This window comes from Prionailurus viverrinus, chromosome B4 (assembly GCF_022837055.1).
Source record: "Prionailurus viverrinus isolate Anna chromosome B4, UM_Priviv_1.0, whole genome shotgun sequence".
Classification (NCBI taxonomy): Eukaryota; Metazoa; Chordata; class Mammalia; order Carnivora; family Felidae; genus Prionailurus; species Prionailurus viverrinus.
The window spans coordinates 121,745,499-121,770,703 of NC_062567.1; the positions used below are offsets into that span (position 1 = coordinate 121,745,499).

The 25,205-nt window shown below is 47.8% G+C and overlaps 1 protein-coding gene and 1 long non-coding RNA gene across 5 annotated transcripts in view; one reads left to right on the forward strand and one right to left on the reverse strand.

Moving 5' to 3' along the window:
* Positions 1-17,222, forward strand: part of TXNRD1 (thioredoxin reductase 1) — an 86,635-nt gene extending 69,413 nt beyond the window's left edge. For all 4 annotated transcript variants that reach the window (XM_047865566.1, XM_047865568.1, XM_047865567.1 and 1 more), the window contains 2 exons: positions 2,823-2,957; positions 15,286-17,222. In XM_047865566.1, coding sequence (XP_047721522.1) covers positions 2,823-2,957; positions 15,286-15,348 — 198 coding nt within the window. In that variant the 3' untranslated portion in view covers positions 15,349-17,222. The remainder of the gene's footprint in view (positions 1-2,822; positions 2,958-15,285) is intronic.
* On the reverse strand, positions 161-24,202 carry LOC125169817 (uncharacterized). The gene is made up of 3 exons (XR_007153805.1): positions 24,059-24,202; positions 22,718-22,862; positions 161-248 (listed from the first exon to the last, which is right to left on the reverse strand). It is a non-coding gene; the product is annotated as an uncharacterized LOC125169817 (long non-coding RNA).
* Between the last annotated feature and the right edge of the window lie 1,003 nt (positions 24,203-25,205).

A 25,205-nucleotide genomic window follows, 5' to 3' on the forward strand; every position in this document is an offset into this window, starting at 1 on the left:
GGTTCTATTTTGATCCCATGATATACATTGCATTCCTTTCGTACTTTACCTGTTGGTCTCCCCAGCTGAGTGGACATTATCTGAGGGCAGGGGTCATGGTGATGCGCTTGATCTCTACTCAGTGTCACTGGTACAGGGCTCTGCCCTTGGTAGGCAGGCAGGCAGGCAGAACTTGCGGCGCGAAGACCGCAGAGACGATTTGAGAACTGATGTTTGTGTTTATAAAAGGAAAGCAGTGAAGTCACTGTCTAAAAATGAGAAGATATAAACGGAGTTACACAAGTTTGTATGCTAAGCAGCTGGCACTAATGAGAAGAGTGCAATAGGAAGAGCTCTTAGTTGGGTTCCGGTTTCAGATTTTGTTGCCTGCCGCTGCATGTCAACCAGTAGCTGAAGGCCTGTGGCGGACTCCTTGACCTCATAGGGTTTGTTTCCACACCTACACGATGATTGAGTAAATTGTTGTTTTTCAGTCTTTTTTTTTCCCTTCTCTCTTTTTTTTAAGTTTAATTCTTTTTGAGAGAGAGAGAGAGAGAGAGAGTGCGAGCAGGGGGAGGGGCAGAGGGAGAGAGAGAGAGAACCCAAGCAGGCCACATGCTGTCAGCGCAGGGCCTGATGGGGGACTCGAGCTCCACAAACCACGAGATCATGACCTGAGCTGAAACCAAGAGCCAGACACTCAACCGACTGAGCCACCCAGGCGCCCCTGTAGTTCTTTGGCCTTTTTTTTCACTGTTGTGTCATTTGTTCAAGTAACACTTTTTAAATATGATATAAAGAGTAGTTTTCACTATTAATGAGCCCAATTAATTAAAATAGTCGAGGCCATAAGTAGGGTGGTCTTACTCTCAGCTATTTTCATTGGCAAAGATAGCATTAGAAAAGATGAATACTTGTCATTGTTCTTTGGTCATGAGCAATCTTTTGTTTTTTTAAGTGTATTTATTTTGATAGGACATGTGAATGTGTGTGAGTGGGGGAAGGGCAGCAAGAATGGGAGAGAATCCCAAGCAATGCTTCGTGCTGACAGTGTAGGCTCAAAATCATAAACCGTGACGTCATGACCTGAGCTGAAACCAAGAGTTGCTCAACCGACTGAGCCACCCAGGTGCCTTGTCATGAGCAGTCTTAAACAAAAGCATGCTTCTAGAACTTGACCGTGCTTGGGACATATGCTTTATTCGCTTTGAGTCAGTCATTTCACAGTGTCTACATGTGCTTGGTTTTTCCAGTATTTAGTATCTGCTAGGCTTTGCTTCTTTTTGTATGCTATTCTCTTTTTTTAAATATGAAATCTTTAACATTTACAGAAAGATAGGGAAAGTACCTACCACCCAGATTCAGTAATGTTTCCCTCTTGAAAGAGGGAAACCATGACAGGAAATGTTTATTGAGTACTTACTATGTACCCTGTACTTCTTAGAAATCTACATGGTTTCACTTAATTAATTCTTACACAGTCCTGTGCAGTATGTGTTGTTATTATTCCTGTTTTATTGATGAAGAAACTGAAGCGCATGGAAGTTAAGTAAGTGTGCTCAGGCTACTTGCCTAGTTAATGGCGATGGAACTCAGTCCCAGGCAGTGTCGATCCCATGCTATTAAGCATTATCCTATGCCTGTGTAATCTTTTGTATTCCTTCTCGATTCTGTACTCCTCACTCCTTGCCCCAGAGGCAACGCTGTCCTGGAGTGTCTCCCCTGTTCACGGTTTTATGTTTGCTCCCTGTTAAATATTATGCATTGTGGTTTAATTAAGAATGGTATCCTCAGCTAAAAAGACAAGCCTGCAACTTTGATATATCTCTTTTTTTGAGATCGACTCATATTATCAGATGCAAATCTAGTTTATTTTCAGTGCAGTGTGTTTTGTGCTCTATCCATACCCTAAACCCCTGATTGGCAGGATGAATAATGTGAGAGTCCATCGTGGAATATATTACCATACTTTGGCAACTGTTTTCCAGGCAGCGATTGAACTTTAGATAAGGCTCTGCACCCCACAGCCTGAGTTGCCTCATCTGTGATGAGGAGATTGGACTAGATAATATAGCTCAGTCATGAAAATCTGAACATTAGGATGCATCAGATTTCTCTGCCCTTGGCAGAGGTAGCCAGAGTCTGGGATATAGAGTTTATTCAAAGTAATTTCCATATAGGTATTTCAGAATTGCCAAACATTTCTCTATTGGTTTCAGAGATGTTTTCAGATTGGAAGCATCTTAAGTCTAACTGTGCTGTCTACCCCCAAAGCCTTAGTTAAAATGATTTTTAAATTTAAATGACTGCTTTTCTTTATTTAATTTTTTTTAGATTTTATTTATTTATTTATTTTTTAATTTTAAGTAATCCCTACACCCAGCATGGGGCTTGAACTCCCAACCCTAAGATCAAGAGTCGCATGCTCCACTGACTGAGCCAGCCAGGAGCCCCTAAATGGCTGCTTTTAAACGTTCCAGCTATCATAGATAGTCTATCTGGAGCCTTGAGACAACCAAATAAAGGAGATGAGGACACATCTGCCCCTTTGAAAACATTTTCCCGAACATTTTGGTGCTTATGGAGTTGCACACGTGTTGGCTTTTAATGGTTTTCCCCCTCATCGCTCGAGGCCGGCTCTTGTCTCTTCCTTCTTGCTTGATGTAACCACCACACTCTGTGGGCCCATGTTGGAGTATCTTCAGCCCAAATCGCTTTTGGCAACTGTAAATATAAGTCTTTGATCATTTCTGAACAGGGTTTTAGAATACACAGGGTTAATACGCTAGTCTGTTAAGGGGGAAAGAATCAGTGTGACCGTCTTCCTTTATTTTATATCTTAGGAACGTGTTGTCGGCTTCCACGTCCTGGGTCCAAATGCTGGAGAGGTTACGCAAGGCTTTGCAGCTGCACTCAAGTGTGGACTGACCAAAATGCAGCTGGATAGTACCATCGGGATCCACCCCGTCTGTGCAGAGGTGGGTCACCTGTGCGTCGACAGCTCTGTTTAAAAGTGCCCGTCGCCTGGCTGGCAAGTGGAGGGTGTAGCGCTCTGAACTGAAGCTGGGGTCTTTCTGCTACAGTGCAGCTACTTCTGTGCATCCTTACAGTTCAGCTCGTGATTGGGTACCTCAAAAAAGCCTTGGGTCTAGAAACCAGTTTTCCTTTTCCAAATATTTTTTGTTCCTGATGGGAACTAGATAGTGGTAGCATGCTATTAAATGGTAGGAATGATGGTGGGGATTTATTTACAGAGATTCAACCTTTTATCGCATCTCCTCAGTTATTTTCATGGCTGGCAGCGACTGGTGCCATTCATACCCGGAAAGAGCTTCAGTCCTAGGTGTCCCAGAGCCATCTCGAGGCTAAAGGATGTTGTCTGCCTCTTTAGCTTTTGGTGTCAAAGGATGAGATTTGAAAGTGATGCTTTTATTTATTTTTTAAAAAAATTTTTAATGTTTATCATTTTTGAGAGAGCGAGCACAAGCCGGGAGGGGCAGAGAGAAAGGGAGACACAGAGTCCGAAGCAGGCTCCAGGCTCCGAGCTGTCGGCACAGATCCTGACGCAGGGCTCGAACTCATGAACTGTGAGATCATGACCTGAGCCGAAGTCGGACGCTTAATCGACTGAGCCACCCAGGCGCCCCGAAAGTGATGCTTTTGAAAGATGAAGCAGACAGTAGAGCTGGAAGTCGACCGCTCTGGGCCTGTGGGTGTCCGTGTTTCTTCATGCTCGTCTGGGGTCATGCCAGGGTTGAATGGTGTGCTGCTTACTGCCACGTAGGGCTCGCGAACCACAAATGTGTCTCCTTTGGAGACTGGTGAAGGTTGGGGGGAGGTAGCTCATATGAGTCCAGCTTAGGATATGGACTTGAAAATTGTAGCCGTTACCTGGCCCCCACCGTCCGTGGTTTCCAGGGTGTACGTGTGCTCACACGCACGCAGGTGTGCACGTTCCTGCCTGATTTCGTCCAGGAGCTCATTAACTGGTTGGTCTCTGTTCTTTTCACCCTTGAACAACTGAAGTCTTTGCTGAGCGTGTGAAATGTCGGCTTTACGACCTGGAAGAGGGAGGGTTTTGGTTTCCTTTGGCTTTGCCTTTCCTGTGGTCAGGGGCAGTGTCTTCCTCTGTGTTCATATGCACCTGGCTAGGGTGAAAGCACACAGTATGAACAGGTCTAGTGACCAGGGCCTTATTCACAGAAAACTACTCTTTTTGTGAAATAAAACTAAACTTTTAAAAATGTGACCCCAAATTGAAAAGAGTCTAGATTGAAGCTCTTAAAGAATGTACAGCGAGTATGTCTTTCGTTCTGTGTAATGACTAAGGCTGTCTCTGCCTAGGGAGGGAACCAACTAGCTTCATTTTTTTTCAAAAACTCTTTTAGTGAGAACATTAGTGTACGAACTCTACTCGTCTAGGGCTTATGTGACGAAGTGCCACACACCGGGTGGCCCTACCACAACAGAACTTGATTCTCGCTTAGTTCTGGAGGCTGGAGGTCTGAAATCAAACGTCGGCAGGGCCATACTCCCTCCCACGGCCCTCGAGAAGACTCTTGCCTGGCCTCTTCCAGCTCGTGGTGGTCGCTGGCAGTCCTGGGCCTTCCTTGGATCGCTCCTGCATCCCGGCTTCCATCTTCCTGTGCGTGGCCTCACCTGCTGCATGTCTGTGTCTGGATTCCCCTTATGAGAAGGACATCAGTCATTGGATTAGGGCCCACCCGAATCCAGCCTGACCTTATTCAAATAAGGTCCTGTTAACAGGCACCCGGGGTGAGGGCTCACGTGTATCTTTCTGGGGGACTTAACCCACAGCAGTGAGTATACTTACAACTTCAGAAGTCAGGCCACCATACTTAAAAACGACAGCAGCCATCTCTGACATGGATGAAGAGACTTCTCAACTTGTGTATGTGAGCGTCTCACTTTTTAAACCTGAACTTAGCTGTCGGTGGGCTAAAAGACCGACTCCCACCGTCCGCACAGGCAGCGGCCAGCGGGGTGGCGTTGGGCGGGTTGACCGCCGGCCGGGCGGGGAGATGCGCCGAAGAGGCAGGGCTTCCCAGAGCCAACCAGAGGCCTCTCCTCCTGGATACACCTGGCACATCTGGGGACCTCTGTGAGTCTCTGCTGCTGTGCATCTCCATCAGTCAGTTCCCGTATGACTGTGAAGCTTGCAGACTGAAAGTTTCACTGCTTTGACGGGGCTTAAAAAAATTTGTTTTTCCAAGCTGGTGGTTGACGAATGAGAGAAAAATGGGGAGCTGTCTCACTCCGTGAACATGTTTGTTGTGCGGTTCTGTGTGTAGTGCTGTGCTGGGCGCTTGGGGATACAGCAGGGATTTAGGATGAGGTCAAGAAAGAGCAGGAGGCAGCTGAGTCCAGGGCCAGATGCAGTGGAGCGTGACAGGTCCCGATCAGGGAAATCCAAAGTGGTGTCTGGAGGAGGGAGTTCTCGTCTGAGACAAGTAAAACGTGCTGGTAGAGAGCCAGTCAGAGAGAATAGTAAATACAGGGCCTCTGTGGGAGGGATCGTGTTTCTTCACGCAGCTGGAAGGCCCTCAGCACTGCTGGAGCTTGGAGAGCCCAGAGAGAGGTGAAAAAAACTATGCTAGGAAAGGAGGTAGGAAGGTCGGTGGCCTTGTAAACCGAGGCGGGGTGTTTGGGCTTTATCCTGGGGCCTTGGTGTTCTGCCGAGAGAAGGTTGGATGGGGCAGGAGTGCCGTGATCAGACGTGCCGTGAGGAGAAATCCCTGGCCACGCTGTGGCACGGGACCTCGTGGGCCAGAGCAGGCACATGCGGAAGTAAGGATGTGGTGCCGGCCTGAACTGGGGCAGGTGGGGGGGGGGGGGCGGCAGTGGACATCGAGAGGCCCTGGTGGATTTGAGAGAGAACTAGGAGGTGGGCTTCCCTGAAGTGGGAGGGGGAGGGTGTGGGAGTGAAGTGGGGAGCAGTAGCAGAGAAAGCAGGGTCCAGGGGAGTCATGCTGGCTGTGGCGCTGATGTCCTGTGTGTCAGGCACTGTGCTCTCTGCGGAAGTGCTTACGCGAATTCCCCGGGGAGGGGGCGCGGGGGGCAGTAGTATCTCCATTTGACAGATGAGGGAGGACCCTGGGGACAGAGGGGCTGAATAACTTGCCCACGGCTCTCCAGCTTGGAAGTGGCACAACCAGGATTCTAACCCAGGCAGTCTGGCTCCCCAGGCGCCCGCCGCTGTGTGAATGATACTCCACTCGTAGGCCCCTTCTACGGCATTTGACACGGAATTTAAAAAGTGGCAACATGAGCGTGGTAGAGACACACACACAGCTGGATTGTAGTCTCCGCAAGATTTCCGTGAACCTGGCCACAGCAGCACCCAGCTTTTCAGGCACCTTAGTCTCTGTGTTAACTCAAACAGAGGTGACGTCTAAGTCCTAGGGCTGATGAGCGGTGCTGTGCAGAAAGTGTTTGGGAGAGTTCCTGCACCCGGTACTGGTATTGGTGGTATTTCATTATAGAAGATGTGGCTTCAGTCAAGGGGATCGTTACAGTGTTTTCTTTTTAAATGTTTGTTTGTTTATTTTGAGAGAGCGAGCGTGAGAGATCTCATGCACTGTGAGTTCATGACTTGAGCCGGCATCAGGAGTTGGACGCTTCACCGACTGAGCCACCCAAGTGCCCCTACGGTATTTTCTAAGGGGGTTGCAGGGTGTGCTGGGAAGGGATTCATAGTTTGAAAGTGCTCCTCTCTGGGGCGCTTGACTAGCTCAGTCAGAAGAGCATGTGCCTCTTGATCTCGGGGTCGTGAGTTCAAGCCCCACATTGGGGATAGAGATTTCGTAAATGAATAAATAAAAACTTAAAAAGAAAGAAAGAAAAAGCTTCTCTGGTGATTTGTTAAAAAATTTATTTAGGAGCGCCTGCTGCCTCAGTCGGTAGAGCACGTGACTCTTGATCTTGGGGATCGTGAGTTTGAGCCCTACATTAGATGCAGAGATTACTTAAGAATAAAATCTTAAAATGAAACGTATGTAAACTAAAAACAACAACAAGAACAAACTAATTCATCCATTTCTCCCACCCCCCACACCCGCCTCTTGCAACCAGCAATCTGTTTTCCCTGTGAGCTTGTGTTTTATGTTGTTTGTTTTTGTTTTTTGAGAGAGAGTGCACATGAGTGAGGGAGAGAGACAGAGAGAGAAAGAGAAACAGAATCTTAAGCAGGCTCCACGCTGAGTCTGGAGCCCAACACGGACTTGATCCCACGACCCTGGGATCATGAGCCGAAGTCAAGAGTCAGATGCTCGACCGATTGAGCCACCTAGGCGCCCCTGTTGTTTTGTTTGTTTGTTTATTTTCTAGATTTCACATATAAGAGAGCTGCTATAGTTTGTGTTTTTCTCTGTCTGACTCATCTCACTTAGCATAATGTTCTTGAGGCCATGCATATCTTTGTGTGTAAGTGGCAAGGTTTCATTCTTTTTTATGGCTGGCTAGTGTGTGTGTGTGTGTGTGTGTGTGTGTGTGTGTGTGTGTGTGTGTGTGTATGTAACACACACCACATTTTCTTTATCCATTGATGGACATTTAGGTTGTTTCCATATCTTAGCTATTATGCTGCAGGGAATATGGGGGTGCAGATATCTTTTCAAATTAGTGTTTTGGGGGGGGATATATATCCAGTAGTGGCATTCCTGAATCACATTCGTAGTTTTGTTTTTAATTTTTGAGGAACCTCCGTGTTGTTTTCCACTCTCTGTGTTGTTTTCCATAGTGGCTGCAGCTAACTTGTATTCCCCCCGACAGTGCACAAGGGCTCCCTTTTCTCAGCATTCTCACCAACACTTACTCTTTACTTTTTGAGACTAGCCATTCTGACTGGTGTCAGGTGGTATCTCATTGTGGTTTTGGTTTGCATTTCCCTGATGATGAGTGATGTGGAATATCTTTTCGTGGCCATTTGGATGTCTTTGGGAAAATGTCTGTTCAGATCTACTTACTACTTAATTGGGTTATTGGAGTTTTTGCTGCTGAGTTATACATTTTTTTTTTTATACCCCTCAGTATGAAACCAGATTTTGAAAAACCAAAATGTTCTGACCCTTGACTATGGAAATACTTTTTTTTTTTTTAAGCTTTTTTTTTTTAACGTTTATTTATTTTTGAGACAGAGCATGAACGAGGGAAGGTCAGAGAGAGGGAGACACAGAATCTGAAACAGGCTCCAGGCTCTGAGCTGTCAGCACAGAGCCTGACGCGGGGCTCGAACTCACGGACTGCAAGATCATGACCTGAGCCAAAGTGGGCTGCTTAACCGACTGAGCCTCCCAGACGCCCCTGGAAATACTTTTTAAAGCTTCTTGATCGAGGGAAAGTGAAATTTGATTTGTAGGGAATTTTTAGGGACTCTTTTTCTCCGTGTTAAATGGTGGGTCTAGCTTGGGCAGTAATTGGATATGCTACTGGACCCATTGGTTTTTTTCATGTCCAGCCTCATGCTGTAGGGAGGTGGCACACAAAATGCCCCCGGAATGTTTGTTACTAGTCCACATGAGGTATGGATGGAAATGAAAAAGGAAGGGTTAGAAACTTTAAGACCTATTTGACAGTATCCGATCTTGGCTTTTAATTTTACATGCCTTTTAAATTTCATTTTCTAATACATTTTTATTGAATTTCACAAATGTTAGTCCACGGGATGGATTGGAAGTAATTTAAAAACTGGTCTGAGCACTGTTTTCAGGTGTTCAGAACCAGCCACAGCTCCCCTGGCTGGCTGTGCGTTGTTTGCGGAGCAAATCGCTCGAGTGGTCTTCATACCGTTTTGATAAAATAACCTGGGCAACTGAGCGATCTGTGGTTCTGAGGAGTAATTACTTAGAAAAACCGACAGATTCGTCAGTTGAGGAATTGCTATAAAAGGAGGAGAGAGTACTCTTGTTATGAGGACTGTGGTGTCAGTACAGGTGGCGGAGGCGGGGGGGTTGTAACGCTTGGAGCATCAGTAACGCATTAGTGCTATTCAGTGTGAAGGTAGGGTGGTGATAATTTATTCCGGACTTCTGAGCAGCAGTAATTGAATAGGAAACTGATTGCACATCATTTAGAGTAGTAATTTCAGCTAACCAAGTTTATCCGTAGGGGAAAAGTAATAGCTCAAGAGGAGAGAACATTAGAAAAGACCCCTGTGAAATGTTTTTAAGTGAATCTTAGTGCCGAACATCGGAAGTTTTAATTAGCAACATAATTGTGGCCTAGAGTGGAGGGTCTTGTGAGGCTGGGAGGTAGTGGCAGACCGGAATTGAGGTACAGCAGCCCTTGACCTTTGTAAGTGCTCTTTGTGTTGGGTTAGAAAAGCATGAAGAGGCAGCCTCCATGCTCATTTTTTTAAAGTATGTGTTTTATGAAAAATTTTTTTTCCTTTTATTTTATTTTATTTTTTTCTTCAACATATGAAATTTATTGTCAAATTGGTTTCCATACAACACCCAGTGCTCATCCCAAAAGGTGCCCTCCTCAATACCCATCACCCACCCTCCCCGCCCTCCCACCCCCCCATCAACCCTCAGTTTGTTCTCAGTTTTTAACAGTCTCTTATGCTTTGGCTCTCTCCCACTCTAACCTCCTTTTTTTTTTTTTCCTTCCCCTCCCCCATGGGTTTCTGTTAAGTTTCTCAGGATCCACATAAGAGTGAAAGCATATGGTATCTGTCTTTCTCTGTATGACTTATTTCACTTAGCATCACACTCTCCAGTTCCATCCACATTGCTACAAAAGGCCATATTACATTCTTTCTCATTGCCACGTAGTACTCCATTGTGTATATAAACCACAATTTCTTGGGGCGCCTGGGTGGCGCAGTCGGTTAAGCGTCCGACTTCAGCCAGGTCACGATCTTGCGGTCCATGAGTTCGAGCCCCGCGTCGGGCTCTGGGCTGATGGCTCAGAACCTGGAGCCTGTTTCCGATTCTGTGTCTCCCTCTCTCTCTGCCCCTTCCCCGTTCATGCTCTGTCTCTCTCTGTCCCAAAAATAAATAAACGTTGAAAAAAAAAATTAAAAAAAACCACAAAACACAATTTCTTTATCCATTCATCAGTTGATGGACATTTAGGCTCTTTCCATAATTTGGCTATTGTTGAGAGTGCTGCTATAAACATTGGGGTACAAGTGCCCCTATGCATCAGGACTCCTGTATCCCTTGGGTAAATTCCTAGCAGTGCTATTGCTGAGTCATAGGGTAGGTCTGTTTTTAATTTTTTGAGGAACTTCCACACGAAAATTCTTAAAACAGCTATGTACAAATAAAATCTTACAAGAAATTGACCTCATTAGTTTTCTCATCTAGACCAATCAACAGTGGCACATGCTTTACCATAAGCATGTTATTGGTACAAGAAAAATAACTAGGAGCTCTTTTTTAAAAAATCTTGCATTTTTGATGGGTTTAGTTTTTTTTTTTTTTAAGTTTATTTTACTTATTTATTTAGAGAGAGCGTGTGAGCAGGGGAGGGGCGGGAGAGAGAGGGAGAGGGAGAATCCCAAGCAGGCCCTGTGCTGTCAATGTGGAGCTCGAACCCATGAACCCCATGAGATCATGACCTGAACTGAAACCAAGATTTGGATTCTTAACGGACTTGAGCCACCCAGGTGCTCCCGACGGGCTTAGTTTTCTATCCAAACCTACCAGTTCTATTTCTAAAATAATTCCTGAGAAGTAAAACTTAAGCTTGTAAACTTTCAAAGACTTTTACATATCTTTGCTTAACAGATGAGTGTCTTATTATTTTTTTTAAATGTGAATCATTCATATTTTCTCCTGGCTTCATTTTTGTAATGTTTTAAAATACTGTCCATCGGGTCTGCATTTTTTAAGGTGCTGATGATAAGGTGCTGATGCAGGAAGTAAAAAGGCGTTGTCACTGCTTTAAGATTGAAATGGACCAAGGACTTTTCTCAGTAATGTTCCTTCTGTCCATAAAAGTATTTTCTCCTTTTATTCAGAGGTAGTTTTGGTGCTGATTGTTATTGCTTTGACTTGCATAAGTGAAAGTGGCCTTGATTTCTTATACTTTTTCCTCTTTGTATTAAAAACCAGGAAAGCGGTTATTTCTCAGGAATCAAAGGGGTGGCTGACCGAAAGGTTTGTCCAGGTGTGCCAACAAGGATACGGGCACTCTGTGAGTCTTGCATCCCCTGGGGACTCACCTAGGCCATGGCCTCCAGTCTTACTAGACGCTTAGTGTGGCTGCAAAAGTTTGGCCTGTATGTAGGGGAGGCTAGAAACATACCAGTGTTTCCCTCTAGCTTGCTTGGTGTGGCCAAAAAGGTTTGGATCGCAATCTTAATTATACTCAGTAGCCAAATATGTTTCTAAATTTGATTAACTGAACACAAAGCCTTTTTTATGTTTTCGTGACTGGGCAATGCGGATGGACAGTTTGGGTGACGATTTGGGCCTGTTCCTCACCGGTGCTCTGTGGGCATCGTGGATCAGCTGCGACCCCACTCCTATGCCGCTTTGCTCCAGGCCCCACTGATGAAAGCAGCCCCTTCCCGGGGCGTTTCTGGCTAAGTGGCAGAGGGGAAGGACATGTAAAAATGCGTGCCTTGGTGCTCAGGATTTTCAGAAATGACACATCCCACTTCCATACATGTGTCCCCAGTCAAAGCAAGCCCTGGGCCCCTAACATCTAATAGGGCAAGAATATATAATGTGTGGTCTACACAAAAGGTCTTCACAGGGAGGTGAAGGCACTCTATGTTTTGGAAACTAGCAAAAGTCTCAGAGGAGTTCAGTCAGAATTATAAAGACAGGAACTGTCAGTGTTAACACAAAGATGAGATTTGACAGAGGAGTGGGATCAGACCTCATAATTGATTACTTAGCAGCAGCAATGGAGACAGAAGAATTAAGCATTAATTCCGGATGTATGGCCTGGTAATGACATTCACCAAGGAGCCGGATTAAGGGTTCAGTCTTGGACATGGTGAGGTTGACGTGCCATCCGGGAAGAGGTGTTCGTTAGGTCTTACTGGCGTGTAGTTGAGGAGGGACACGGTGGCTGGGGAGATAGTGGATTCATCTGCCTGAAAGGGAGAGGCGGGCTGAATGAGATGTGTGATGCGAGGGTGTCCGGGGGGAGCGCTGGGGGTGGATGCCCTGGGCAGCACCTTCCGGCCTCAGTGGCGGCATTTGTGCGGCACACTGAGTAAGTAGAGCAGGTGGCTGGGCTGCACGGCCTGCCTTCTGGGGGCTCAGCCAGCCAGCCCGTCAGCCCGGGCAGATGAGCATCCCAGCATGCCTGGTGCCGTGGTGGGGGGCGGCCACAAGACAGGGATGTGGGCACGGTCATTCTCACGGGACAAGAAGAGGAAAGAAGGAGTTGTCAAAAGGGAGGTGAGGTCGACGACGAAGGCTACAGAAGGCTGTGCGCGGGGAAAACCGCAAGGTGCCCTCTGGGTTTGGCGGCCGGTGAGTCCCTGATGAACCACAGGAGAGGTGCTTCGTTGGCCTGGCGGGGATGGAAGCCAGATTTCAGTGAAATGAGGGATAAAAATAGATGATGAGTACTGGCAGCTTAAGACTGTGTCTGTAAAGAGGATAAGACGGTGGTGGTAGAGGTGATCCTAAGGCAGTGTGAGCCCTTTTAAATGCTAAGAAGCAAGAACCAATGGAAAAGGCAAGGTGAAGAATCAAAAGGTGTGGGTTCAGGTGATGTGTGAAATGAGAAGGTGAGGGGGTGGGATCCAAAGCTCAGCCTGGCAGAAGGAGGAGTTATGGAGGAGGAAGGAGGGGCTCGCCCTGGGTGGCGAGCAGCAGGCAGGTGATGGTGGGAAAATGTGTTATCCCTTTGTTATGTTTCCCTGAGCTGGAGGAACTTCCTTTAACATTTTTTGGTAGTAGAGGTCTGCTGGTGACAAAGTCTCTTAGCTTTTCTTTGTCTGAAATGTCTTTATTTTGCTTTCTTCATGGAAGGAAGTTCTAGGTTGACAGGTTTTTTTGTTTATTTAGCACTTTGAATCTGTGCTTTGTTGTTGTCTTCCTCTAAAGAGTACTGAGTTTTGTTTTTGTTTTTGTGGTAGACCGTTGATGTCCTTGTGCATCATTTGATCCTTTGGAAACTTGTTTTTACGCTTTGTTAGGGTGGTTTAGAATAGCTTTTATTCTGGCGCTAGTAATGCTTAGCCCTATTTTTATTTTATTTTATTTTATTTTATTTTATTTTATTTATTTTTTTAACGTTTATTTTCTTGAGACAGAGAGAGAGAGAGAGAGACAGAGCATGAGTGGGGGAGGGACAGAGAGCAAGGGAGACACAGAATCACAGAGCCCGACGCGGGGCTCAAACTCACGGATCGTGAGATCATGACCTGAGCCGAAGTCAGACGCCCAACCGACTGAGCCACCCAGGCGCCCCAACCCTGTTTTTAGATGTGGCTTTCTAGAGTCTCTACTGATTGCTCAGAGAAGCCTCTTGACTCTGGTTAGTGAGAACTGGAGCATCTCCCAGCCCTGAGTGGGTTCTGGTGGTGGGCAGCTTCCAGCTCTCTGTCTGGTGTTGTGTCTTCTCTGGCTTCATGGAGCCCTGCCCTCTAGGTGTGCACAGCTTGGTATTCAGCCAGAGATGAGAGGACAGCTCTTCCTCGGGGTGGCTGCCTCTTGGGAATTTGACCCCCCAAATCCCAGCCGCCTCTCCCTCCCCAGCCTCCACTCTGTCTCTTCGAGTCCCGGAGATGTCTGTGTTCTCTCCGGGCTCCTTCCTCCTACTGCACCAGGGTCTTGCAGATGCTTCCAGATGGAAAGCCAGGCCTATTGAAGGCTCACCTTGTTTGTTTCTCTTTGTTAGGGAATTACAGTCACTGCCTGTTGTCTGGTGTTTTGTCCAGAGAGCTGGTGTGGTACCAATTACTCCATTAGATCAGGAATGAAAATCTGTTTCTAAATGTATAGAAGTATTAGGTTTCTAAAAATCTTGACTGTAGGCTTCCTATTTGGTAAAACTACAAGGTAAGCAACTGATGGTAGCTTACCATCGGTAGACTTCCAGACTTTGGATTGGGCCAAGAATTCGCAGTGCATTGCCTGCATTGGCACTCCGCAAGAAATTCTGCTGTGTGGTGCTTGGGCATACCCGCATTAGAACGGATCAGGCCATTTGGGACTCCTGCTAAAAATAAGATTCCTGGGCCCTACTCTAAATCTGCCATATTAAGATCAGTATAATTTCTGTGTGTTTTAATCAATGTGAATAGACTTTGTTCACCAAGTATGAGAATCGTTGTTTTTGTATAGACCCTCTTGCGCAGTAGCCAGTAAAACAGCTGCCTGACGATGTTAAGGCTCTAAGTCCGTAAGCACTGAGTGTTTGTAAGGATATGACACGAGGTGGTCTCATCAGTCTCTGCAGATGAAAGTATCAGTTGGTCAGGCACCCTGGGGATCCAGTCGCCTAGAAGTGACGCATAGCCTCCAACCCATCAATTGTGTGTCTAGCTCTGGGTGCAGGGAGACGACTGGGACATCACAGAGCCTGTCGCAAACAGCGTATCAGCAGTAGCAGGGATAGCCAGCTCTAGGAGCCTGGGTGTGTAATGTGTAATATATTCACTGTTTGAGAGTTGAGTTCTGTAGTCTACAGTATGTATCGTATACTAGAGGAACTGAATACTATTCAGTGACAAATGGAAGAATTAGAGCCATTTGTAGCCATATGGGTGAATTACGGAAATACAGTATTTCCGAGGAATACTGGGGCCCAGGACGCAGACGACAGAACAGTGCATCTGTCATCTTGCTATTTAGATGCAAGGTTGTGAAAAACCTACAAAAGGAATGCAGGGAATGTGTAGGAATGCTGAGCACTGACTTGGGGAGGGGAGGAAGGAGGTGATGGGGGGGGGACACACGTGGGGGCTCTGACCACATTTGTAATCCCTGAGCTGAGTGTATGAACACAGGGGTTTTGTAATAGTACACTTTATACCTTTCTGCACATCCAAAATATTTCACCCTGCAGTTCTTTTAGAGAATTGACGACCAGCCGGGGCGTCTCATTTAATTGTTTTAATCACCCTCATGGTAATAAAGTTCTTCATTAGTTATAATCTAAATTTTTTTCTTGCACCTTGGTTTTAAAATGTCTTTCCCCTTTTATCCTCGGGAGAAGTTGTGACATTCCTGGTCACGTCACTCTCCTGTTTTTATTCATTTGAAGTGGTCCCCCAAGTCACTCTTGATAGGAATGGTGCTGTCTGTTCTAACTCCCTGTTAACTCATCTGTTCAGGTGTCTGAAAATCTCATGCTTTGTCCTCCCCGCAGGTATTCACAACCTTGTCGGTGACCAAGCGCTCTGGGGGAAGCATCCTCCAGGCCGGCTGCTGAGGTTAAGCCCCAGTGCGGATGCTGTTGCTGACACTCCAAGCCACTGCTGTGTTAACTTGCCCAAGTCCAAGGTGCAGATTTTAGGAAGGGTTTTGTGCTTTGGCACCCGCGTGTCCCGCGCTGGTGGCACCCAAGGCCCCCTTGGATCTGTCGGGTAGAAGGTGGTGGATGGAAGGCAGACAGCGTCGCACTGGGGTCACCGTGACCGACTGGAGCTGACACTCGGCAGCGCATCGGAGGGCGCGTCCATGAAGTCACCGGCCCCAAGCCCCCGCGGTGGGCGGTGATGGAACAAGTGCCGAGCAGTTTTAGCGCGACCTCTCCGTTCTGGATTTGCTTACTCTCATTGTTCAGCTTTCTCACGTTGATTACTTTCTTCTTTTTTTTTCCTCCAAGGTGTACGTGATTACTAGAGATGAGAAACGTTAGCGGTCGATTTTTGTCCAAAAGCAAGTCTTGTCTAGAGTGTGCAAGTAAGGTGCCTCGCACATGAGAGGCCCTCAGAGGCTGCATAGGCTTGTCCCGTGAGAGAGAACGGTCCCGGGAGCCAAGTGTCCTGTTTTATGTGACTCACCTGTTGAGCAGGGTCTCCCCTAATGAGTTCCGTGTCCACCAACGAGTACATTTATGATCGAATCTGGCCAAATTTGCCCCATGTGCCACATCACCAGTCGTGAGGTGATGGCCCCTTGGCCAGCCCATCTCAAGTGACGTTCCCCGGGGTGGAACTTGTACCATGGTTCCTGCCAGTACTCATCATGGAGGCAGAGGTACACCTTAGATGGGGAAAAACAATAAATGTTTTCCTTTACTTGGTTTATTGTGTGTTGGTCAAAGTGAGCTCTTTTGCAATAAGAAACATTTAATTTGTGTAAAACTGGGTTTTTTTGTTGTTGTAACTTTAGCTTTAAGTTAAACACACAAATATCACGGCCTTACTTTTCACACGTGCTATCTGTATCTGTCCCTTCCCAAGAACCACATTCATAGGAAAATAGGTCTTCCCACACTTAGGATTTAACTCTTCTGTGGTGATCGTTTTTTTAAGGAAGCTATTAATATCATAAGTTATTATTTTTGAACACAGGTGGATGTGAAGGATTTTCATTGAAAAACCGAATGGTTTTGCCTTTTTCTGTTGAACGGATGACCGTTGCTGGCAGAATGGTGGCAGTTTTTGCGCTCCGTTAGCTTTCCAACTCGTCTTGTTACAAAGAGGGATTGACTCTGCAGCTGTAGATTTCTGCGTGAATGTGCTGACTGTTCCAGGATTACGTGGAGGCCACCTTGTCTTTCTCTGAGTTGGCTTTTAAACGTGTGCTGTGGCCACCGGGCCTCCCGTCCGCAGGCCCTCCGGCCCCTCTGTCAGCTCTCCCCTCCGCGTGTATTCCAGCGGCAACCCCGAATGCTTGGTTCAAAGTACATTTCTTGGTCACCTCAGGGACCTTCTGCGCCTGCCTGGCTCTTAGGCAGCAGAGCGCCTGCGCCTGCCCCCCCCAGGGCGCTGCCTCCCGCTCTTACCCCTGCAGTGCTGTGAAGAAGGTGGGAAGGGACAAAGAGGGGAGTTGAGGCAGTTGACTATGTTCGGTTTTATTTATTTTTTTAACCGTTTTTTTTTTTTTCTCCAAGCCTGCCAGTCTCTGAAGTTAGAACAATAGGCAGTATGATTTACGTGCCTAATCATGTTGTGATTCTCTCTTCTTAGTGGGATGGAATGTTCTGTCGCCCCAAGAAGGATTACACTTTATATATAGATTTGTCTTGTTTAGATTCTATAATTGCCCACTGTACTGAGATTCCTATTCCATGTATTTTTGTTATGTATCTTCTGGGAAAAACAGACAATGTGAAACATTAAAAGGTATTAATACCCACTGTGTGCCTTCTTATTGAATGGTGGTGTCGGGATGCTTTGCCGGATAGAGTTCAGGTTCTGCGTCGATGATGACGAGAACTAGCTGCTGAGATTTACGTGGTAGTGCTGTTGGCTCTTCCGATTCCATCCTCCAGCTTACTTGAGGTCGTGATCTTTAGAGCGGCACCAGCCTCCCACCCCGCCGCCCCCAACCACACTCAGGTGCACTCTCTCTCGGTCCCAGCACTTCGTACCTCCCCACACGGCCGCGTGCGGGTCTGTAATCCTTCCTCTCCGGACCGAGCAGTCCTTGGGTACGGATCCACTGGTTATGACCATTCCGGCTTCTGGCCGTGTCTGGCACACGGTAGGTGTTCAGGGCTCAGTTGATTCACTCACGTGCACCTGATTTTCTTATGCATCAGTTGTTAAGCAGAAAGGTCTATTTTGTGTTAACCCGGACCGAAACCTTTCCAAAACATCTGTTCCATCCCGGGCGATGGCCGAGGGCTGACAGCATCAGCCCGGTGCGTGTTTGCCGCAGCACGTGCCAGGCCCTGTGTCCTGACCCTCTCTGGCTGTCCTCATCCTTCGTCCTCCAACAGCTCTGCCAGGAAGTACTCCTGGACCCACCCATTTACAGATGGAGAAACAGCCCCAGGTAGGAATCCTCGCTCAGGATTACACTGCTGCTTAGTGACACAGCAAGTGTTCGGACCCAGAGCTAGGTCTGTGACGTCACAGGCCCAGCCTCTTCGCCGCCTTTCCATACTTCCTCCCCTCCATCTGTGACTCCTGCGAGCTCTCGGGGCTGCGGAGTCCGTTCCCGGGGCCCCTCTCTTCTTGCACGCCGTTGCACAGTGTTGTCGGCACAGTTAATACATACTCTGAGGTGTGTTAGCGCTTTTCCTGACTGGTCTCTACGCTGCCAGTTTATTTCCACTCTTTGTAGAGCCAGGATTTCATTGCTCAGACTTCCCTTGCCCCAAGCCCTCAGGGTCTATCGGGGGCCTCTAAATAGGCACATAGTCTGCTGGCGGACACAGGGCCTGTCACCTGCACCTGTGACCTCTGCTTTCCCTTGCCCCTTCTGGTCACACCTGCTCTGTGATCCACATACACTCGACTCCTGACCTCCCTGCTCTGGACCGCCTCCATCGAGGATTCCCTACATGCACTCGGCGGTACTCTGTGTTCTCTCAAGAGCACTTTGAATTACTCTGCGTGGAGACTGGCGTATGTGTCTTGTCTGTCTCTGGCTCTAGATAATCGGGGTTCTTCCCCTCTGTCGGCCCCCCACCCCGCCCCCCAGCTTCTAGCACAAGGCCTGCGAGAGGCTTGGCTGATGGAGCCTCTTGCGCCTGGCTCAGGACCTGTCGGACAAGGCCACTTTACGGAGCCTGTTAATCTCTCCTCTTACCTCAGGAACCTTTGATTCTCATGTTAATGAAAGCTGAAGAGACGGAACGTGAAACTGTCCACCTCAGCAGGGAGGAGAAAATTAAACTGCTTTGAGAAACCATTGCATTCCACCTACACCGCACATTTTGAGTCTGACGGCATCGAATGTTGGCAAAGGTGTGGAGCGAATCGAGCGCTTACTGCTGGCAGGAGTGTAAATGAACCGGTACAGTCACTTTGGAAGACAGTTTGACGTTAGTACGAGGTGAAGGCTGCACAGCCTGGTGCCCGGCTCTTCCACGCTCAGATACACAGCCAGCACAGTAGGCGCGTACGGGGATCCGTGGCGCTGTGAGGAACAGCAAAAAGCAAAACCTGGAAACAGCCCTAGTAGCCATCAGATGGGGATGGACACACGAATCCACGCAAGAAGACTGGAGCAGCCGTGGCAAGATCTAGAACACGAGGGATCGGTCTAAAGCAGTGCTGAGTGAGAAAGTCACAGAGGAATACGTACAGTGATTCCGTTGCGTAAACAAACAGGCAGAACTAGGCAGTGTGTGTGTGTGTGTGTGTGAGAGAGAGAGAGAGAGAGAGAGAGAGAGAGAGAGAGAGAGAAAATTGGCATAGAAACGTAAGGGAAGGGGCGCCTGGGTGGCGCAGTCGGTTAAGCGTCCGACTTCAACCAGGTCACGATCTCGCGGTCCGGGAGTTCGAGCCTCGCGTCAGGCTCTGGGCTGATGGCTCAGAGCCTGGAGCCTGTTTCCGATTCTGTGTCTCCCTCTCTCTCTGCCCCTCCCCCGTTCATGCTCTGTCTCTCTCTGTCCCAAAAATAAATAAATGTTGAAAAAAAAAATTAAAAAAAAAAAGAAAGAAACGTAAGGGAAAGCAAGAGAATGACAGTTGAAAATGAAGGATCCAGAATGTAAGCTGCTCGTTACCAACTTACAGTGGAGGATGGGGTCACTAAGCGGCCGCTAGGAACCAAAGGTCCCTTTCCTAACCCCGCTGGAGCACTTCTGCGTCTGTTGTGTCATTATTTATGGTTTTTACGGATGTTCCTTTGTGTCTACGCAGCACTTCTTTCAAGCGGCTTTAAAAGGGGAGGGGGGCAGCTCGCAAGGTTAGCCGACTGGGAGGAAGCCGGCACCATCTCCGAGGAGGTTTCGCACGCAGAGCTGGGAGACCAGGGTCTGAGGAGAGAGAACCCAGACATACGTCCTTCTCTTGTGTTTCTCAGATGCCGTGTTCTTGTTTTTTGGTTTTTTTTTTTTTTTTTTTTTTTTTACAAATTGAGGGTCTGTGGCGACCCTTCCTAATATTGGTGCCGTTTTCCCAACAGCACCTGCTCACTTTGTGTCCCATTTTGGTAATTCCGGCAATATTTCCAACTTTCTCATTCTTCTGTTTGTGACAGTGATCTGTCCTCTGATGTTACGACTGTAATTAGGGGCCACCACGAACTGCTCCCGACCAACTGGCCATTCCCCTGTCTCTCTCCCTCCTCTTCTGTGAGACACAGAACTATTGAAATGAGGCCAATTAATAACCCCACAGCGACCTCTGCATGTTCAAGGGGAAGGGAGAGTCTGTCTGTCACTTTAAATCACAAACTGGAAATGAGTCAGCCTGGGGAGGAAGGCATGGCAAAAACCACGACGGGCCCCAAACAGAGCCTCTTGATCCAGTTAGCCAAGCTGTGAACACGACGAGTTCGTGGAGGCAAGAAAACTGCCACTCCGGGGAACACGTGAGTGACAGGAAAGCAAAACAGCCTTCCTGCTGATACGGGGAAAGTGTGAGCGGTCTGGATGGAAGAACAGAGCGGTCACAACATCCCCCTTAGGCCGAAACCTGACCCAGCGCAGGGCCCTGAGTCTCTCCCGTCCCGTGAAGGCTCAGAGAAGTGAGAAAGCTGCAGAAGAAAGGTTGGCTCATGAGGTCTATAGGAAGAAGCCGTCCCTATCACATAGAAACAAGCAAAGTGGTTTCTTGAGCTGGAATCTACTCCTGGTGAAGATGCTGTGAAAGTGTTCAAGTGTCAAAGGACTTAGAATTTCACATACACTTAGTTAGTAATACAGTGGCCGAGTCTGAGAGAATGGGCTCCCCCAATTTTGGAAGAAGTTCTGCTGTGGGTAAAATGCTGTCAGACAAGCATCGCATGTTACAGAGAGGTCGTTTGTGAAGGCAAGAGTCGGTCAACGCAACAGACTTCACTGTTGTCTTATTTTAAGAAACTGCCACAGTCGCCCCAGCCCCCCACAGCCGGCGCCCGGAGCAGTCAGCAGCCGTCAACATCGAGGCAAGACCCCCACCAGCAAAAAGATGACGACTCACAGCTCAGATGACGGCCGTTCTATTTTATATTCTTTTAATTTTTAAAAATGTTTTTATTTATTTTTTAAAAATGTTTTTATTTTTGAGAGAGAGAGCGCACAAGCAGGGGAGGGGCAGAGAGAGAGGGAGACACAGAATGCGAAGCAGGCTCCAGGCCCGGAGCTATCAGCACAGAGCCCGACGCGGGGCTCGAACTCACGAACCAGGAGATCATGACCTGAGCCGAGGTTGGACATCCAACTGACTGAGCCACCCAGGAGCCCCAATGGCTATTTTATTTTATTAATAAAGTGTTTTTAAACTTAGTTATGTACTTTTTTTCCCCTGACATAATGCTACTGCACACAAGAAGCTATAGTTTAGCATGAGCATAACTTAACGTACCAAGAAACCAAAATACGTATCATCTCACTTTATTCTCACACTGTATCACTGGAACTGGACCGGCAGTGTCTCTGAGGTGTGCCCAAACGGCAGAAGGCCTTTCCTGACCTTCACTCACCATGACTGCATCCTTGATCTGAGATCCAGGAGTCGGCCGAACATAAACTTGAGTTTTGGGGTCATTTGTGGCACAGCAGTAGACGATGGGAGCCGAAGAGCGAGGTCAGAGAACAGGCAGGCCAGGTCTCTTCCCTAAACCCACTTTAAATCAGAGCACTCAACTCGGAACATTTCCTAAGATTTTATGTAGAAAAAGAAAAGAGCTTTTGTTTTGTTTTTTTCTTCGAGTTTGTGAATTTGAAATTCCACTGCCAGAAAGCAGGATTTTACTGCAGGATGTTTCCTGCTAATGCCCTATAGCTCTGACACCATCCACTGCCCTCTGGGCACTCCTGGGGGGGTCTCACAAGGAGCCGAGCAGAGCAGGGATGGGGCGCTTCTGGATCTTCTGGCCGTCTGCGAGTGCCCGCCCCCCACCCCATGACCAGCCTTATGACAGTCGTTTGTCCGTCAGGTACTATTTCATAGTATAGAGATTGGAAAGGGAGGTCAGCTCCTCTGAGTCCAGTTACAGGTGCAGAAACAGAGCCAGACGTGAAGCTGCCTCCTCGACATCAAGGTCAGGGGTGGACAGGTGTAAACGGAGCCGCGACCAGAAGCCATCCCGGCTTGCAGCTGTGTGCCTTTGCACAGCACAATACCGCTTGGTTCCTGCCACCATCTCCTTTGTAGATTGTCCCACATGCTTAAAAACACCAGCCACGCAAGCACACTCTCGACTGCCATGAAAATGAAGGGCAGGAAAGCACGTGCTGACTCTGAAAAAGCCGATAGATAAGCAGGTCCTTGGCCCTGCGGTCGGCACACAGTAGGTGTGCGGGAGTGCATGGCGACTGGCCGGCGGTGAGGCGTGGGGAGCCCGTGGGGTTGGCTGCCCCGCAGGGATGATGGGGATTCCTTCTTGTATGTCAGGGAAATGCGGTGGGGCCTGCCCAATAACTGCAAAAGCAAACACCCTGGGTGAGTGTTTGCTAAATGAATGAAGAGACAGGAGACCAGATTATGGATCTCTCCTTCCATCCGAGGCACAGTGGTTACGAGGTGAATAAACACTATGATGGTTAGTTTATGTGTCATCTTGACTGGATCAGGGGATACCCAGATATCTGGCTAAACACTACCTCTGGGCGTGTGTGTGTGAGGGTGTTTCTGAAGGAAATTAGCATCGAATCAGTAGGCCAAGTAAAGACGTTTGCTCTCCCCAGTGTGGGTGGGCACCATCCAATCCATTGAGGGCCTTAATAGAAGAAAGAATTTGGCTTGTCCTACCTGATTGCTTGAGCTGGGATATTTATCTACCCTTGGTGCTCCTGGATCTCAGACCCTTGGACTCAGACTGAGTCTGAGCTGGGAGGCACTAGCTTTCCCGGATCTCTCCAGCTTGCAGACGGCAGATCGCGAGACTTCTCAGCCTCTACAATTGCATGAATCAATTTCTTATAATAAATCTTTTCCTATACATATATCCTATTGGCCTAGTTTCTCTAGAGAACTCTAAAACTCTGAAGGTGTGTGTGGTCAGGTATGGCAGGTGAATGCACATAGTTACTCCTTCATTTCTTTTTAAAAAAATGCTATGAATGGGGCGCCTGGGTGGCTTAGTCAGTTAAGCATCCGACTCTTGGTTTCAGCTCAGGTCATGATCTCAGTTCTGTGGGTTCGAGCCCCACATCAGGCATTGTCCTGGCAGCGTGGAGCCAGCTTGCGACTCTCTCTCCCCTCTTTCTCTGTCTCTCCCTAGCTCATGCTGTCTCACTCTCTCTCAAAATAAATAAACTTTAAAAAATTCTTTAAAACAAAATGCTATGCAGCGCTCCTGAGTGGCTCAGTTGTTAAGCATCTGACTTTGGCTAAAGTCAGGATCTCATGGTTCGTGAGTTTGAGTACCACATTGGGGGAGCTTGAGCCCTGCTTCTCTCTCTCCCTTTCTCTCCTTCTCTCTGCCCCTCGCTCGCACCTGCTCTCTCTTTTTAAAAAAATGCTATGCAGGCAGGAGAATTCAGCAGTGAACAAAAACATCAATAACTCTTCACACCATAGTGGAGGGAAACAGGCAAAAATAACAAGTCAAATGTATGGAATGTGAGCTGGTGTTTAAATGCCATGGAGAAAAATCTAAGCAGGGAAAGAGATAGGGGTGTGGATCCCAGGGAAACAGAAAACGGAAGATGGGAAGGCAGAGAGGGGAGTTGTAAGTACCCTGTGGAAGATTCCAAGCGCTGGCCAGTGCTTTGGGACGCATTCTGGGGCCGGAGCCGGGATGGGGGTGAGGTGAGTGAGGCCTGCTCACTGAAGGCCTCCTAAGAGCGGGATCAGCCCTTGCACAGCTCTGGGAATTGAGTTCTGCTCTCTGGGCTCCACGTGCTTCTCACCCTGGTCCCGAGCACCTGATGGGCAGTTGGCTTTGGGCCGGTTGACATCCTGCCCCAGCCCTGACCAAGGCAGCACGGTTAGAATCTCAGCCGTGCCAACCGCTGGGCCAAGTTATCTGCGCTCAGCCTCGCTCAGTTCCCTCCTCGGTAAAATGGGGCTGTTGACTTGTACCTTCCGAGGATGTCTGCGAGCATTTAAGAAGTTGAAAAACATAAAGCGCTCAGAATATAACCTTACTGTGTGGAGAGCAGGCATATGGCAACACTGACTGTTGTTATTACATGATTCGGTGGGAGTGAAGAGTGGAAAAGAGGTCGGAGAAACAGATGCATAGGCAGCTCCAAGTCAGAGCAAGAGACGGAGGGAGCCTGGAAAGGGCAGTTGCCGTGGAGAAGGTGGGGTGGTAGGTATGGAGAGAAGAGCAGTAAACCCGATTGTGACACGGCCGTGTGTCATTCCACAGTTACGTATGAATTCCCTACTGTGTGTTTGGAATTGTGCTCAGAACTGGCTTGATGGGAAAGCCAGGGTAAGTTCAGTCTCCCCAGACAGACTCCGGGGAACACAGGAGACGGGCACACGGCGGCCTCAGCTCAGTCCCCAGCTTCCAGCGGGCACTTCGACAAAACAAGCCTAAAGCAGCTCATCCGTTGGCCTGGAAGGACTCACAGGTGACTTAGGGGCTGTAGGTCTAGCGATGGGATTTGGGCTGTGTCCCCAGCAGCGCTCAGGGCTTTAGACCTTTTAAAAAATGCTTCAAAACATGAAGGAAAAAAGTTAACACAGGAAAACTGCAATGGCGAAATCTTTTATTTATTTATATTTTTAAAAAATAAATTTTAGTGTTGGGGTGCCTGGGGGTCTCAGTCGGTTGGGCGGCTGGCTACAGCTCAGGTCATGATCTCTCAGTCTGTAAGTTCGAGCCCCGCATCGGGCTCTGTGCCGACAGTTCAGAGCCTGGAGCCTGCTTCCGAATCTGTGTCTCCCTCTCTCTCTGCCCCTTCCCTGCTTGCTCTCTGTCTCTGTCTCTCTCTCAAAAATGATAAAAACATTAAAAAAAAATTTTAGTGTTTATTTTTGAGAGAGAGCGAGAGAGAGAGAGAGTGCGAGCAGGAGAGGGGCAGAGAGAGGGAGGGAGACACAGAATCTGAAGCAGGCTCCAGGCTCTGAGCTGTCAGCACAGAGCCCAACGCAGGGCTCGAACTCACAAATTGTGAGATCATGACCTGAGCCGAGGTTGGATGCTTAACTGACTGAGCCACCCAGGTGCCCCTCAATGGAGAAATCTTTAAATGTCTACCTAACATGATCTCAACTAATCAAACGCAATTGAATCTGGCTCCCATATACTTGTAAACATTATAGTTCATATGTCTGGGATGAT